At 36.2% G+C, this 17,938-nt stretch overlaps 1 protein-coding gene across 6 annotated transcripts in view; it reads right to left on the bottom strand.

Annotated features, from left to right (window-relative positions):
- The window catches only part of ALS2 (alsin Rho guanine nucleotide exchange factor ALS2), a 75,321-nt gene that overhangs the window by 39,622 nt on the left and 17,761 nt on the right, over positions 1-17,938 (bottom strand). For 5 of the 6 annotated variants that reach the window (XM_035007376.1, XM_035007372.1, XM_035007371.1 and 2 more), the window contains 7 exons: positions 16,226-17,163; positions 12,936-13,293; positions 10,280-10,448; positions 9,290-9,386; positions 5,185-5,262; positions 2,368-2,550; positions 295-466 (listed from right to left, as the gene is read on the bottom strand). In XM_035007376.1, coding sequence (XP_034863267.1) covers positions 295-466; positions 2,368-2,550; positions 5,185-5,262; positions 9,290-9,386; positions 10,280-10,448; positions 12,936-13,293; positions 16,226-17,163 — 1,995 coding nt within the window. The remainder of the gene's footprint in view (positions 1-294; positions 467-2,367; positions 2,551-5,184; positions 5,263-9,289; positions 9,387-10,279; positions 10,449-12,935; positions 13,294-16,225; positions 17,164-17,938) is intronic. The other variant, XM_035007377.1, reaches the window with a different exon arrangement.

Below are 17,938 nucleotides of genomic sequence, written 5' to 3'. Positions count from 1 at the left end.
GAAAGAAAGAAAGAAAGAAAGAAAGAAAGAAAGAAAGAAAGAAAGAACGAAAGAAAGAACGAAAGAACGAACGAAAGAACGAAAGAACGAAAGAACGAACGAAAGAACGAAAGAAAGAAAGAAAGAAAGAAAAGAAAGAAAAGAAAGAAAAGAAAGAAAAGAAAGAAAGAAAGAAAGAAACAAACAAACAAACAAACATGTAACTCAAGTTTTTTTTATTTGTGACATAGGAAGAACAGATAAAATAAGAGTCCTGCCTGATAACTGAGGGAGTTGGGGGGACGTTCTACTTACCTAAACTGAGAAGAGGCCTGAGAATCTGAGATTTGATGTCACTTAGTTTTGAATAGAATCGTCTTTCTGTAGTAGCCAACTCATGGAGACTGGCAATATATCCCATAACATTTTTGTCCACCAAAGCTAGATAACTATCTTTTCCTGCTGTCACTCTGCTTATATATCCGAGCTGAAATAGAGAAGAAAAAGATTAAGGATAAAATATAATTTACTAGCAGTAATTTGGGTGCTAAAGCTGGCTCATATCAGCTGGCAGGAGCCAAACGGAATCCTTACATTCAAGAATCTTGCAAGTTAGTTATTAAACCACTAGTAGCTTGAAATTGGCAACAGTAAAATTACCCCTCCTCCCCAATAAAATGGCAAACACTACAGATCAGGGTTTTTGTTTTGTTTTGTTTTAGATCTGGTTTACCAGTACAACATTGTTATATATATATATCTGGACCTATATATTACCATTTATATCTATATTTTTATTGCCACAATATCTTTTATTTCATATTACATGTATTTAGAACCACAGACACCCTAAATATACAAAGATCCAAATGATAGAGAGACATGTTTCAGGATCCTCTTTTTATGAAACAGGATAAATGAGAGCAGAGAGGATCTCTATACTGTGTACTAGAATATCAAGGGTCTAGGAAACAACAACAACAACAACAAAGTACAACACAAAGGGATTTTCTTTAAAAGGGACTTTCTGTCATTTATCCATTATACCACTGAACAAAAATAATCAGTGTATACACAGATCCCTATAAACCCAGCAACCAAGCTGCAGACCAAGTGGACTAATATCCATGGTAATAACAATACATACTAGAGCCCCATTCCTCTCATCAGCCTATTTCATCATTTATCCGGGCTGTGGAATCCTTCATGGGGAATGTGGAACAAGGGCCAACAACTACAAAGAGTCGGCGAGTATGTCTGAGATAACAGCCTATATATAGGTCAGGAGCCAAATCTTGGCCAGTGTTGCCTTTAGCAAGAAAGATTTTGTGCTATACATTCATAGCTTATGCATTTAGCCAGAAAAACATGAAAGATTAAAAAAAACAATCCATCAGATATATTATCCGGTAAGAAGAAGAAATCCAGAACGTACTAGCTTTGAGGGTTAATTCCCTTACAACATACCACTTTGAGGATATAAGTTGCTTTAATGAGAAAAAAAGAAAAAACCAAGAACAGGCCAATCGTTTAAGTTCATGAAAAAGAGATAGGAAGTAGGAAAGCAAAGAAATTCAATTCAACAAATGAAAAAGAAGGGAGTAAACAGTAATAACTAAAATGACAAGTTAACAGAGGGAAGGAATGGGAAATACAGCGCTGCTGGTGGCCTGTCAGGTCTGCCATGAGCCCACCTTGGGTCTATGTTATTTTTACTTCCTATTTACAATTAAAAATTCATCTACTCAGGGACACCTGGGTGGCTCAGTCAGTAAAGCATCTGCCTTCAGCTCAGGTCATGATCTCAGGGTCCTGGAATAGAGCCCTGTGGCTGTGGGGGTGGGGGGGCCTGCTCAGCGGGGAATCTGCTTCTCCCTTTCCCTCTGTCTCCCTCCATCCCCCACCGCTCACACACTCTCTCTCTCAAATAAATAAATCTTCAGCAAATAAAACAAAATAAAAAAACCTCATCTACTCCATTTCTATTCTAATTCACCTCTGAGGGCTCCATGAATGCAGTTAGGAAACTTCATTGTGAAATGTACTTTTTAATATTCCTACATGAGGGTGTTAATACAACAAGTATTTATAAAGTACTTGCTATGAGGATACAGCAGTAAATGAGAACACCTAAAATCTCTACTCTTAGGAATCTTATAGTTGAGAACAGAAAATAGACCAAAAAAAGTAAATTATATAGTGTATTAGATGGTGACATGCACTATGGATAGAAATAAGAAAAGGAGATAAGGAGTAAAGGGGGATGGGAAGGGCTGCAATTTTAAATACAGTAGACAAAGATACTTAATAATAGGTATACATACAAATAATAACAAAAACAAGACTGTTCATGTGTTACAGAGGCCTTAGGATCCAATTCCTGTTCACCTTACTACAGGAGAGAAGTACTGGAGTCTTAGTACCACTGTGATTCTCTGGAAGATTGTCACCTTCTGCAGGGTCCTGTCGGCCACTGTAATATAACCCAGGCTGGAAGTCTTCTGTATCCACTAAAAACAGGGAATAATCCTGGCCTGCAGCTACACTCCAGACTCCATTTTCACTGCTCACCTGTAATGACAGCAAGATATTGTCTGTCCAAGACGAAAGAAAGAATTAAAAAGAAATTCGGATCCACCAGAACAGAAATGTTAGGTTACTTAAACAGATGTGGTGCAAAGTCACTCATACCTCAATAGGGCAAAACTCACCCACTAATGGGCCCGATCAACTGCAGCACAGATGCAAAGATAAGAAGGAATCCTGTGTTCAGCTTTTAAATTTAGAACTGGATCGTTTTTATAAAAATCTGAAAAACTGGGCTTTAAAACGGAAAAACCATAGGTCGAATTTTTTAATAGTTATTTTTGGAAGTCTCTACAGGACTTAGGCTGTACTACAATCAGGAGGCACAGAAACTTCTAGAGCCCTATTCTGACAGCTGGGACACAGCGTTGTCCATACATATTCGACTGTGTGCACAAAAATCAAGATGGAAAGAAAAAAATCTAACATGGCAAAATTCCATTCTAGCCAACTAGACTCTTGGGTGCGAAAATTCAGTTTTCCCACTTGGAACTCACTACCTCTCCGATGTGGCTTCCCTGTACCAAGTCCCAGGCTGTTGAAACAGGCAAGACCCCTTAGAAGCCCATCTGCAGGGATCCCCCCGACCAGGGGTTCTCAACAAGCAGTCTTTGCAGCAGCAGCAATCACCACAAATATTAGAAAGGCAAACTCTCAGGCCACAGAGCTACTGGGGGTGAAGCAATCTGGTTTGACAAGTTCTCCAGGTGATGCTGATGTGTGCAAAAGTTTAAGAACCACTGCCTTAAATCAATGGTTTTCAATCGTCAGGATTCCACGTAGCGATTCAGGAAACACCATGGAAAGGCAGGTGTCAGGGCTCTGCCCCTATCCCCCTCCATCCTGCAACTAAAGTAGTTCCATGTTTATCCGTTTTGTGTATGGGATTACACATAAGATTTCATTTGAAGAAAGTGTTCTGCTATGAAAACTACTGCCCCAACCTCCAGCCCCAGCTTTAGCTATGACTTCCACAGTGATAAGCAAAAACCCTCTTATCTGTTATTCTTTGTGTCTAGACAGGCTCCAAATCCTAGGTGATTAGATGATTGTGTGAGTGTGTGTGCATGTCTCCCTACTTTATAGCTAGTCCTTTCTGGCATGACATTATCTTCTCAAATTCAGGCTCTCCAAATAACTGGCTTCCTGTTAATTTTGTAAAGAATGGATTAAAATTTTTGCAGGAGACAAAAGTCTTATTAGTCTCCATCAAAACTAATTCAGATCTCATTCTACCTTGACTTTTAATTCACAGATTAATTAAAATGACATCAGAATGTTTTTCTCATTCTTCCCCCAAATAAAAAAAAATCCCGATGCTGTAATTTTTATATGTACAGTTAATGAATAATGAAACTAAAATCTTACTCTCTTTTGTCTGACTGTACAATGTTACATAAAAACTTGATTTTCCAAGGTCTCCATTCTATGTTACAGAAATTTCCTTGGTAAGAATAAATGTACATTCAATTTCATTGAGGTGAAAAACAAGGAACGATGATTTACCGTATTTTTTTGTTACATAATATCAGTAATTGAATAGCTTACCACTGAAATGCTCTATACTGAAAACATGTAAGATTGGAACTAGAAAGTAGTAACTGTTGCCTAATGTTTTATTTAAGTCTTCCCTCTCAGTGAAATGAAGTTCACTGGAAGGAAAGGCAGCATGTGCAAGTCTTATGAAGCAATGGATCACAGTGTACTCTGAAAACATGCATTACTGCAATATGTATTATCTGGAGTTTATATGTGAATCATATTCCTGAACTTGAGGTAACCACCTTTTTTTAGGCTCTGTTGCTCTCAGTGGAGGGAGCATGTATTGGGCTGGGTTGATAGAATCAAACTACAAATGGATGAGCTCCATATTCCATTCTGTTAGGCTAATACCATGTGCACTGCCCCCGCCCTCTACCCTCCAAAAAACCAAACAAATCTCGTATAAGGAGTTAATACTATTGATGAAAATTTAGTATTTCCACAGGGTTTTGGAGCAAAAAAAAAGATTGATAAACAGTCCTCTAGAATCACATCAAAGAGACTAGAAGCCACCAACCTCTGAAAAGCATTACATAAACTAAAACCAATTTATATGACAGTGAAGAAATCATCTACACTTTTAGCTTCACTACAATGAAAAGATTTACAAAAAGGTTTTACTATTATGACTATGTATGTAAAAAAACAACAAAAGCCAAAAATAATAATAATAATAATACCACCACCAAATAATGTTATGTAAAAGTCAAACTTAAGTGAAAAGTCAGAGTAGGCATTATTTGGTGGTATAAAGCTCAGAAGTCAGCATCACAGTCCTAGAAACGTTTGTTTTAAAAGAACGTTTTCATTTTTATTTAAAAAAAAAAAGACAAAGGACTATGAATAGTCAATGAACAATGGAAGCTAAGAACAAAAGAAATACAAACATATTTTTAAAAAGAACATTTAGCTTGATAATAAGGGGCTTCATGGCTTTTTTAAGTACACCAAAACGAATTTAGATTACAAATAAAGAATTCTACTAATTTTTCAAACACAAAATGGAGAAATATAAAGTGCTATTACTTAGAATTCTGAAATAAGTTGCTATAAAAATCATCAAGTTCTCAAAAGTACCTTTGCAAGACGAGGAACTGTTGTTGGAAAATCATAATGCCCAAGTTGACCAAAGGTATTGCTACCCCATGAGTAAACCTATTAGAAAATCATAGGAAAGTAGGTAAAAGTTGTGAATCTGACTGCATGTCATTTCTGAACGTCTATAACATGTACATATATAAGTGTATATATATATGTACACACAGGCACCAATAGTTACATATAGATTACTTACACTCTTATAATAAAATACTGAGAAAATTCATCTTTAAACTAGACCAGAGATAATGAGCAAACAGTACATGGGAAGAGAGAGTCCAAGAGTTAACAATAACTAACCTTTCCCAGGTGTTTACTACCTGCCAAGCATTGTTCTTGACAATTTCTTTGTATTAATTAATGTTTAATTCTCATGACAATCCTTTCTTTACAGATAAGGAAACTGGCTCAGAGAAGTCACAAATTTTAAGTGGCAGAGCCAGGATATAATCCCAGGAATTATCCTATACTGCCTCTTACAAAGAAAGTGATAAAAAAGAAAGGTAAGTGCTATAAAGAAAAGTTAATCATGATTCTTTTTCTGTAGACAGGAGTACCGTGAAATGACTAGAACACCTTTTCATATATGAAGAGTAGTCGTAGGAGAAACCCAAGTACCTATGCTCCACTACAGACAAAAGAAACTAGATGACCGTGACTATGCTTAATGACAATGGTTCTGTTTCTTCTGGTTTAAAAAGCAATTCATGGTCACTGTACAAGACTGTCACAGAACAAAGAAATAAAAAGAAAGTGAAAACAACTGATGAACTGATCACTTAGAGACAAATGCTGTTTTGTTTTGGGAACATACATATACATGCTTCTAGAAATTTTAATGTCTATGGTATATAATGTAGACACAAAATGTAAAGCAAAATGGGACTATATTATTTAATGTTGTATTGTGAACTGATGTTTTTCTTTAATGCTATTCCTTGACATTTTTCAATGTTGGTAAGTACCGAGCTACAACTTTATTTATTTATTTAAGAAAGAGAGAGCATGCAAGCAGGAGGAGGTGCGGAGGGGGAGGGAGAGAGAATCTCAGGCAGATTCGGCATCAAGGGCAGAGCCAGACACAGGGCTCGATCTCACGACCCTGACATCATGAACTGAGCTGAAATGAGGACTCAGACAATTAACCAACTGAGCCACCCAGGCGCCCAACCTACAACATCATTTAGAGTAACTACACAGAACTCTATTGTGGGTGTAGTTTAATAAATTACCTAATGAAGTAACCATATTTATCATTTCTAATTCTTTAATAAAAAATATTGAAAATTCTTGAATATACATATTTGTTTATCTATTTATTTCCTTAGAATAAATTCCTAGGCAAAGAACTCTGGGTCCATGAATCTGCATGTTCTGATTTTTGATACGTACTGACAAACTGTCTTCCAGCACGGTCCAATGTACATTTCCTGCCAGCACTGTATCTTTTCCCTACACCCTCACCAGCAACCAGTATTAAATGGGATGGAATCCTCGCTCATCGGGTAAGTGAGAAAATATTTTACTGTTGTTTTTGTTTTTGTTGTTGTTGTTGTTTTTTAAAGATTTTATTTATTTGACAGAGAGAGACACAGCAAGAGAGGGAACACAAGCGTGGGGGGGGGGGGGCGGGAGGGAGAAGCAGGCTTTCCACTGAGCAGGGAGCCCGATGTAGGGCTCAATCCCAGGACCCTGGGATCATGACCTGAGCCGAAGGCAGACAATTAACGACTGAGCCACCCAGGCGCTCCTTTACTGTTTTCATTTATATTTGTTTACTAAGTGGCTGACCATCTTTTCATTCATTGCTGGCCATTTCTAGCTCTTCTTTTATGAATGGAATGTAAGTATTCTTTGACAATTTTGCTTTAGTATCAGGTAGTAACACTTAATCATATATGTCACCAATGTTTTTTCCCAGCTTGTTATGTATTTTAATTTTGTGTGTGGTGTTTTTTGCTATTTATGAGCATTTAATTATTAGGTTGACAGACATATCTTTACTTTCTAATTTCTGGTTTTGACATCATGTCCTTTTCTACTCCTAAGGTTATTGAAAAAAAAAAAGAAAAGAAAGAAAACCTAAATTTGTTCTTACACATGGAAGGTTTTATTTTTTAACATTACATCTTTAATCCATCCAGAAGTAGAATATGTGAAGTTACCATCATTTTCTTCTGCAAATAAGAAGCCAAGGTTCCAATAGTATTTATTGAATATTCAGTCTTATTTCCCCAACTGATTTGAAATGCCCACTTTTATCATATACTAAATTCTCATATATACTTGGGTCTATTTCTAGTCCACAGGTATATTTCTATCTCACTCATCTGTTTGTAGTCTGATAATATATTTTATAAGGCAAATTCTCACCCTTCGTCTCTGTTCTTTTTCAGAATTGATGTGTCTCACCTCCTATATTTATTCTCCTGGAATAGTTTTGGGATCATTTTATCAAGTTGTAAATCTTACACTGGAATATTTTGGGGACTGTACTGAATTTATACTGAACTGAGAAAAATGGCATTTTTGCAACACTGACTTTTCATCTAAAAATAAAATCTCAGGGGTGCCTGGGTGGCTCAGTCAGTTGAGCGGCCAACTCTTGATTTCGGCTCAGGTTATGATCTCAGGGTCGTGAGATTAAGGCCTACATCAGGCTTGCGCTCAGTGTGGAATCTGCTAGTCCCTCTCCCTCTGCTCCATCCCCCCACTCGTGGGCTCTCTCTCACTCTAAGATAAATAAAATCTTGAAATAAAAATAAAATAATGAAATAAAATAAAAACAAAATCTCTGAGTGCCTGGGACAGCTCAGTTGATCGAGCATCTGACTCTTGATTTTGGCTCAGGTCGTGATCTCGGGGTTGTGAGATCAAGCCCCGCACTGGGCTCCAAGCTGGGCGTGGAGCCTGCTTGAGATTCTCTCTCCCTCTCCTTCTACCCCTCACCCTCGCCTCCTGCCCCGCTTTCTCTCAAAAATTAAAAAAAATGTTTAAAAATTAAAAAAATAAAATCTCTTTCCCTTTATTCTTCTTTTTTTATAACCTACTAGAAGAGTTCATGAGTTTGTATCATATGGGCTTACACACTTCCTATTAAAAATACTCCTATTTTCCTACTACTTTTGTTGCCACTGTGAACAACTTTTTTCCCTAAGTATGTTTTTTGTTTTACCTTATGTATATAAAAAGCTAGCAATTTTTATGCTTATTTTGTAACTGACCATCTTCCTAATCTCTTACTTTTAAGGCTTTTAAATGATTCACTGTGTTAATAATAATAAATTATCCTTTTCTTTTCTAATATTTACATTTATTTATTTGAGCTATATTAGTTTTTTTGCTAGTCTAATATGTGAAATTTAAAATACTTATAGGGTTCAGATTTCTTTATTGACTTTTCCTAAAAAGATTAAAGGATTGATGAAGAATCATTATATGAATATATTTAAAAACAACTTAGGGACACCTGGCGGCTGGGTCAGTCCATAGAGCATGCGACTCCTGATCTAGGGGTTGTGAATGCGAGCCCTACATTGTGTGTAGAGATTATATAAAAATAAAATCTTAAAAAAAAAACAAAACTTAAAACTATGTATTTGGATGTATGATGTATATAAAATTTATCTATCTTGGTGTGGTTTTAAGTTTTTCTGGATTCTGGAGGTCACTTGCAGGTCCCACAATTTTAAGAAAAATACCTTTTGTTTTCTTAATGTCTTATTTATAGATTTTTCTTCATCAAAAACAAAAATTCATCAATACAAAAAAAATCATCAATATCCTAGAAAATCTTGAATTCTATTTTTTGATAAGAGCACATTATAGAAACCTTGTTAGGTAGACCAGTGTTGATTCAAATCCTACTATCACATGTGTAACTTTACACAAGTTACAAATTTTCTCTAACCCTCCCTTTCGTCGTCTGTAAAATGGAAATAATACAATGTAAAATATTAGCAAGATCAAATGAAGTATGGTATTATTGCCTGACACACAGCAGACACTCAAAAAATGAAGATCGAATTTGGTCATGTTAACCTTCCACAAAATTAATATCAGCTTTTAACGGTTTGTCTCCTACCTGGGATTTCGCAGTAAGTGCAAGAGAATGGTAACCACCTGCCTCCAGATAGATTACTTCTTTACCATCCAGACATTTTACACACAGTGGCTGAAGCCTAAAGAAAAACATACACACAAACGCAAAGTAAAAAGGCTCAGCAAGAATCATGACCTTTTTCAAATTACAGAGCAAGTGCTTTCAAGTAAAGATAAACATTTCAAAAGAAAACACTAAAATAAAAATATTAAATATATGTTCAATTTACTCCTAAATATTGTTAAGTAATTTTGGATGGTTTTAATTTAATCTTTGTCCATCAGTCATTAATTAACAACCATAATTCAGAATCTGTTAAGAATCAAAAACTACTAAATGTTTCGTTATGGCAGAGTATACTTAGGACACAATGAAATATAAAACCATAGAGGTTTTGTTTGTTTAATACTACAGTTGCCTTCACTTTGCTAAGATTAGAGACATTTACATTAACTGGCTGTTTTGGATAATCATTCCATTTACACACCTTCACAAATATCTAATCTGTTAATATGAGTTCTTAAACAAAACAACAGTTTTTCCTTGATGTACATTAATGGTTTAATATTACTATTATAGTTATTTTGGCAGCCACAGAAGGACATCTTTCAGGTTAAAAAAAAAATTGTTGGCTTTTTTTTTTTTTAAGTTAAAAATTTGAGTTTTATTTAAGTGTCCCGATGAAATACAATCTTATCCCAAACATCCCTTTCTGTCCCAAGATGAATATACATCAAAGAAGAGATGGAAAGGTACACCACAGATACTTAAGTCCTTTATTATTAGGTACAAATTCAAGGCTAATATGACAGGTCTGTTTGTTTGTTTGTTTAATCCACGTTAATGATATATAATAATCTGGAGCTAGGAAGGACCAGATTTCCTCTCTGAGGAAATGATATAGAGTTCTTCACAGGAGAGAGATTTATTTGTTAAAGCCAACTCCTAATAGTGAACACAGGCAGCACTCACCTAGGCAGAACATCACCATGTCCCAGCTGTCCTTCCTTCCCTTTTCCCCAGGTCCACACCTCTGTTCTCAGAGAAGGCAGGAGTGCATCTGCTTCTCCACTGTATGTAGGAGTCAGAACCACTGTCCGTGTTTTTACCCGTGCAGCTTTTCTTAAGAGCCTGGGGGAAACTGAAAACAAACCAGAGATGGAGTGAGGGAGCAGATGGGTGGGTAAAAAAGATACCATTTTGACCAACTGTTGATTTTTCAAAGAAATACACTAACATGGTATTTGTGAAGCATATTCTATAGGTTCTCTGCAAAAATGGGGATTTAATAGTGAGATGAGTTTGGTAAATGCTGCCTACTACATTCTATCCACTATACTATCTGCCTTGTAGATTCACACACACATTATTAGCATGCCAAAGGCCCTGACAAGTCCTGCAATTAAAAGGCCTGTTTAGATTTGTTTAACTCCGCCCCACTTCCAAGCGTTTGGCCACAGAATCCCTTTCTGTATAACATACATGTTATATAGAATGTTGGGAACTTGCATTCTACAGAATATGCTTAATAAAATAATACACTAAGGCTGACAAATATTTTTCCCATTTCAAAGCAGAGTTAAAAGTTAAGCCTCTCCAAGTTAAGGTCTAAGTTCAAACATATTTTAAATATTATAATAAAGGACTTATTTTAAATATAAAATTTTCAAGTTTCTATGGTGGGGAAAAAGATTATGAATGGGAAGTACTAAATAACTTTTGAATTTTCCCTACCTATTTCAAATTATTTTATAAAGGACTTAAACAATGTTTTAAAAAATCTTTTAGGGGCACCTGGGTGGCTCAGTCGTTAAGCGTCTGCCTTCGGCTCAGGTCATGGTCCCAGGGTCCTGGGATCGAGTCCCACATCGGGCTCCCTGCTCAGCGGGAAGCCTGCTTCTCCCTCTCCCACTCCCCCTGCTTGTGTTCCTGCTCTTGCTATCTCTCCCTCTCTGTCAAATAAATAAATAAAATTTTTAAAAATAAATAAATAAAAAATCTTTTATAATCCCTTATAATATTCAAAATTATAATAATGGCATACAAACACTATGTAAATCTTGTACACTGATTTGGTGGCAGGATATGTTTTGAAGAAAATCACTGAATGTCACTAAGTGAAGACTTGGTCATTAACTTGAGGGTACAAAAAGGTGATCATCACTGGCTACAATCAACATCTTTTCTGGTAAATGTGCCATCCATTTGTACACACAGACACTTAAACCTACTTGAAGCTCTCTCAAAGATGTATTTTAGGTAATTTTAAACTAGAGACAGAAAAAGTGCACGTAAAATCTTTCTAAAGATACTTTAGGTCACTAAGTAAATTTTAACCAAAGGAAAAAGGTCTATTAGTGGGATTGCATATTTCAAAGACCTAATGACATGACAAAAATCGATATTCCACATTTGTGGTTCCAGGAGATCTCAAATATATTTATGCTGCAAATATGAAAGGACATTTCAGAATAAGACAATTTTGGCACAAAGTTCTCCTTCAGACTTAATAGAATCCGTGGGCTTTCTTTTTACGAACACACACACACACACACATACCCAATCAGGACTAAGGGTTTTATTTGTGAGCTGAAAATCTAGTGGCAATGACAATTAGAAGGCATGATAACAGAAGTACTCAGTGACACAACAGTGCCATAAGTAAGCAGAAGTGCAAGGTAGGATTCCTAATTTTAGAGCTTTGCACAAAATGGTGTAAACTGGGGGCTGGTAACCTAGACCATAGGTCAAATAGAGCCCACTGACTGTTTTGGTAAGTAAAGTTTTATAGGAATATACAGCCTTGCTCACATGTTTTACTTATGGCTACTTTTAAGCAACAATGGCAAAGTTGAGTAGTTATATAAGAGAGACCGTATGGCCTGCAAATCATAAAATATTTCTCTTTCACTCTTTACAGAAAAAGTTTACCAACTCCTGGTATAAATCCACTGCTGCTCAAACTTTAATGTGCACACTAGTCACCTGGGGATCTTGGCATAATGCATATTCCAATTCAGTAAGTTTGGAGTGAAGCCTGAGATCCTGCATTTCTAACAAATTCCCAGATGCTGCTGTTGTTTCTGGTCTGCAGGTCACATTTTGAGAACAAAAGTCTAGATGACTGAGATTCCTGAACCAACTGAGAAAGGTTGGAGACCCAACTGGGTAACAGTCTTAATATTCTAAGAAGTTTGTTGCTAATTGTATCAGAAAATGAACTTTCCTCTTCTTAAAGTTTAAGATTATCTCCACTCTCAGGTCAAATACAGTAAATCCCCCACTTAACAATAGTCACATCTGCAACTTCATCTCTCTGGACTACAGGCCCCAACGAGGACATAAGGAGGCTGTCGCTACATTCCAGAACAATAAAATAAGATTCACAGTAAGGCTCAGAAGCAGAAGCAGACATCACAAAAAAGTTACGTTCTACAGTTATTTTTAAAGCAGAGAAATATGTAACTTTCTTTTAAAACCACCCAAATCACCAAAATCAAATAAATGTTGACATTCGAATAGGTCAGCATTAGCAATTAGGAAAGCTACTAATTTATTATCATATAGCACATGATGTCAGGAGCATTCTGGATTTACCAAGAGTCAATTCACCTGGCTATTTCCTTACCTTGGGACAACAAGCCAGGGAGGGAGAGTCTTCGGCTGCCTCCCTCTGATTCCTCTTCTCGGATATCCACAAGACTTGAACTCTTCTTTCCTTGCATTGATTCCTGTTTAACCTGTTCTTCTCTGCTATCTTTCAGACCTTCGGGGCCTATGGAACTACTGCCTGCCTGAGTTCCAGGTTCACAAGGGGCTGTACTATAAAAGTTCATAACTTTCTTAAGAGACAAGGCCCCAGCTTCATATGTAGCAGCCACTCTCACACCAACAGCAGATGCACAAGAGACTACTAGGCTGTTTAGGGCTGAGGTGCTTGTGGTTGGTGGGCTGTGAAGATTGGGAACTGCTTCTTCTACAAGAGGCTAAAATATACACACATAAAAAAGTATATAAAAATATAATCCCTTATACAACAAGCACTCAATAAAGTTTAACAAAAACCATCCCTATTTACAAATACAAGAATCTAAAACAAAGGTCTCTATCTTCAACTTAAAGGTACCCGCTCTTGGTACTGGATTTAACATATCATACAGAAATGAGTACTCAAACTACAGCTCCTTATCAAAAGTACTTCCTTTTGTTTGAGTGTTGTGTTTTTCCATGCTATTCAAACATAAGCCCCGGCTGCTTTAATAAAATTAAGCACAGGAGGGGAGTGGGGAGGAAAGGTCTGGAAAACATAGCGTTTAATATTAGGTGCACTGTGACAGCCCTGGATATAAGGTTGAAAAGGTTAACAATACATAAAAAAATAAATAAAAGTAATATTATTGATCGCTTTTAGGAAAATTTACAGATTACTACTAAAATACCAGGAAAAAAAATACATCTAAAAACGGCTTTTCCTAAAATGTTTTATAAATGGTAATTTAGATATCATATATACAGGCAGAAAAGTAAGTTATACCTCTGGCCTATAACTATGGATAGGCATGGGCAGTATATAACTGTCCCCAAGTTATGTTCTTAAGTTCAAGTCCTTCTGCTGCCTCATGAATGTGTTATTTTCCATGATCCATGGGCTATGTAAGCTGAAGGATTACTTTTGCTCTCATTATGATAGAGTAAATGTGGTAGGTTAATAATTAAACATTTGGGACCAATGTTCTTTGTGTTATTCAGAGCTGTATTTAAAAGTCAAGCTAAAGTTTTCTAATATCTTAGTAAAAAAATCAGTTGAAACTTACTCTGAGCAGTCAAGCACCACTGTTTAAAGGAAAGTCATGAAATGTAACTATTAAAAACACAAAAAGAGCTTTTAGCTTAGCATAAGTCACTATGAAAAATCTGCTTCCTATGCTGTCCAAAGATCTCAAAGGGTATATAATACTTTCCTTAATTTGTCATGAATTGAAAGCTAAATGAAAACAAATTTTTTAACATTGACTTCTGATTCTCTTAAAGAAAATAATTCCCGTTTCCTGCACAGTACCTGGATTGTAGAGGTACTCAATACATTCTGTTGAATTAAATACTAAATTCAGAGGAGCAAATGAGTCTTTAATTAAAATATTCACAAAAACAAATAAACCGTATCAAGCAAAAGATAAATACAAAGCCTATTAATTCCTTGGTGATACAGTTCCCTGATAACTTGTTGAGAAGAAGTAACATCACTATTTTCACCCTTTGTGTATAAAGGCTCATAACAGAAACAGCAATGGTATTTACGGGTCAATATTTTAGGGCGTTCTTACCAACAGATAAGAGGAAAGTCACAAAATTCTACCTTCAATAAACTTTAAATTATTGTTCTTTCTGGCTGCTTTACCTAATTATGTTTAACAACACATAAATAAATCAACAAAACAAAAATACATAGCCAGCAATTTTGATGAAAGACATAATTTTAGGAGTCCCGGTCAACCAATAATAAAATTCAACTGGGAGATATAGGCTTCATTGCCAATATTATGGTTTATTTCACAAAAATGAGATACTCTTTCCGTTGTTTCTGGCCAGAGGAGAAAAAACTTGTCCTAGGCTGTATAAATTCCTAGTGAATTAGCTGTCTGATTGAGACACTATTTACAAAAAATGAATTAAATTTAGTATAAACAGACATTGCCAAAATTAGTATAGGCAACAAAAAAATTTACATGTTTAACAAAATAAATCCAAAGGAAAATGCAATTTCAATGACAATTATTTAATCATCAAATAACTGTATACAATAAATTTTTAACTTCAAATTTAATAAATTAGCAGAATGACTTCTAAAAGTCAAAGTCCAAATTTTTTATAAGCATGTTCAAGTCTAAGAATGTTTTCTGTGCATTCCTATTAAATCATTACTTTTGTTTTTAGATTTTAGTAGTATCTTTCTCCAAACAGTTTATTCTTAATTAAAAAAAAAATCAGATATCCACAAGGTTCAATGAGTAAACTGTGAAATAAAAACTATTTCTAAAAATACCTCTAAGCCATGTTCTCATCCTGACAGACTGAAGAACAAGAATAAAGAATCAAGAAGTATATGGTTTCAAAAACCTGAGAAAAACACCACAGGACAGTTCTTTTATGACTAAGAGGCTTTTGTTTTGTTTCATTTTCTTCTCTTAGAGTTTTGGTAAAAGCAAAACTGAAAGGCTTACATGAAGAGTAAAAAAACAAATTATCCTTTTAAAACAATTTGTTTAATCAGGGAGACTCAAACTTTACTGTATGCTACTGGTAAACAGCTTTTCTCCATTTACAAGTTTTTAAAATTAGAGTAGTTTAAATGAGATGAAGAAAACACTAATCCCCTGTCCCACAACAAAGCCCTCTAAGGACCATAGGTATAAGCTGAAAAAAATTCAAACAATATATAACACCAGGAGTTTTTTTTTAAGGTCTGCCTACAACTGAGGGATTCACCACATAGCAACCTCCCCTGATAAAAAAGGAAAGGACTACTCTCTACGGAATCTGGAGTCGTACAAATACAGGTGAGACGAATCTTTGTGAATGTATAGTTATATTAAAAGTATTCAGGGGGGGAAAAAAAAAACCCACAGTATTCAGGAGCCTACCAAAATTTAGTACATTTCGTCATGGGAGGAAAAGCACTAGAAAAAATAAATGAGATTTTGCTACTTATGAAAGAAGCCCAGCATGACATCTTTCAACATCTTAGAGGGCAGAATTTGAACATAAAGAGTAATTTTGATTTAATCCAGGTTTTCCCTTATCTAAGATCGCATGATAAAAGAGATTTAAAGTCAAACTCAAGACTTAAGCATTTTAAAGTTGCTAAAGAAAAACTCCTAACTCCAGAAACACCTTTTTATTATAAAATTTAGCAGGTACCTGAGATGGCATTGGCTTTTCGCCGTTCTCTGAGTTCTCTCTTACTGAATGATCTGACAGTTTTTGCATGTATTCATTTACTGCCTGAGTATCAGGGTACGATGGTACATTTCTGGCAGAAGAAATTTCAGTTGTTCCCACGATGTCTTGTTGGGAGGGAATGGCATCACCACCTGTGGTCTGAACATTTCCAACGTTCGTGTCAGTAGCAACAGGCAGATCATTTTCTACAAGCGTGTTCTCGAATACTTCTCCCTGATTGTCAAGGGTTTCAGTGGAGGGGCTGATGGCAGTGCTGGCCTGGTTCTCTGCCTGGGATTCTGACAGTGTCACACCTAATGGGCAACAATGACTGTCTGATATAATCACATGGTCTTCTTTGTCAGTCATAGTAATTAGGAGTTGGCTGCACTGGTTGCATCTTTCCGGGACTGGCTTCAGATCCTGGGAAGGGAGGCACTGTACGAGGGCTAAGCTGTGGAACGCACCACAGGCAACCTGTAGCACTACTCGCCCGGCAAGATGTTCCACCTTTTGTGGCTTTGTCACCGGGAAGGCGGTGGTAATGAGACCCAACTGACAACCAGTACCCCATGCCCAAATCTCTCTGCTTAATGACAATGCCAGTGTGTGCTCCTCACCACATGCCAACTGCAAAATCCTGACGGCTAACAAAGAACTGGTCTCAGAATCAGAAATGCTGACAGGATTCGGTTCTGGAACATACTGCTGGTTAGCTACTGCACACTGGCCTGCAGAGTTCTCCCCCCACATGTACGCTATGCCACTTTCTGTCACTGCTCCACTGTGGAAACTCCCTGATGCCACAGTAACAACATATTGCCCAACCAGGGCATTTTCTAGAATGGGGCTACTCGGACAAATCTCTGCTGGTTCACTTCTCCAGGGAAGAGTCCCAAAGCTGTAGACCTCACCATCTGAAGGTTAAAAAAAAAAAAAAAGAAGGGGGTTAGTGAATTAACTGGAAATCTCATCAGCAAATTTTTGGCCCCTCTAGGTTAACAAAATAGGGCTGTTTTTTGCTTTGTTTTTAATTTTCAAAAGTGCAGTTGTAGAGATTTTGGTTCAAGCATATAATATCCCACGTTTATTCGTCTTTTAACAAATATCATCTTTTAATATTCTGAAAAATAGTGAGAATTTCTACCAACTACAGGAGGCTACTTCCAAATGGAGGGTTATTGCTCCTTTCCTTCAGCCTCATCCTACAAAGTCCTACATGGATCCACTAGTAATGGCTATCATCGTAGGCTATTACAGATGGCAGATTCCGAGTGTTCAGAGCAAAGTAATGACCATGATAAGATAAAATGAGCAGAGGATAAAATAGATACATTCGCTAACATCTAGAACATTCACTGCTACTTCAGTAAGTCAGAGCAGCAGAAAATTACGCAGAAGCATAAAAATATTAGCGATTCATTCTGGCCAAAACTAAGAAATCAGCTTTATACTTCCAGGTTCTAAGAAAGCACCAGTGTTCTAGATGCTGTCTTCATGACGTGCACAATATTATGTATCATTTTAAATGTTATATATAATATATATTGTGCACTATATAGCATTCCTGATGTGCCATTTGTTTAAAAAGCAAATCATCACAACGAAACCAACAAAGCAAAAAAAACAACAAAAGCTATGATGGCTGGCTTTAGAATGAAGGGCAACTGGCTGGCTTTAGAAGTAAAACAA

Source organism: Mirounga leonina, unplaced genomic scaffold (assembly GCF_011800145.1).
Source record: "Mirounga leonina isolate KUSES-001 unplaced genomic scaffold, KU_Mleo_1.0 Mir_151, whole genome shotgun sequence".
NCBI lineage: Eukaryota > Metazoa > Chordata > Mammalia > Carnivora > Phocidae > Mirounga > Mirounga leonina.
The sequence above is the reverse complement of the archived record's forward strand: the minus strand, read 5'-3'. Positions and strand labels throughout refer to the sequence as shown.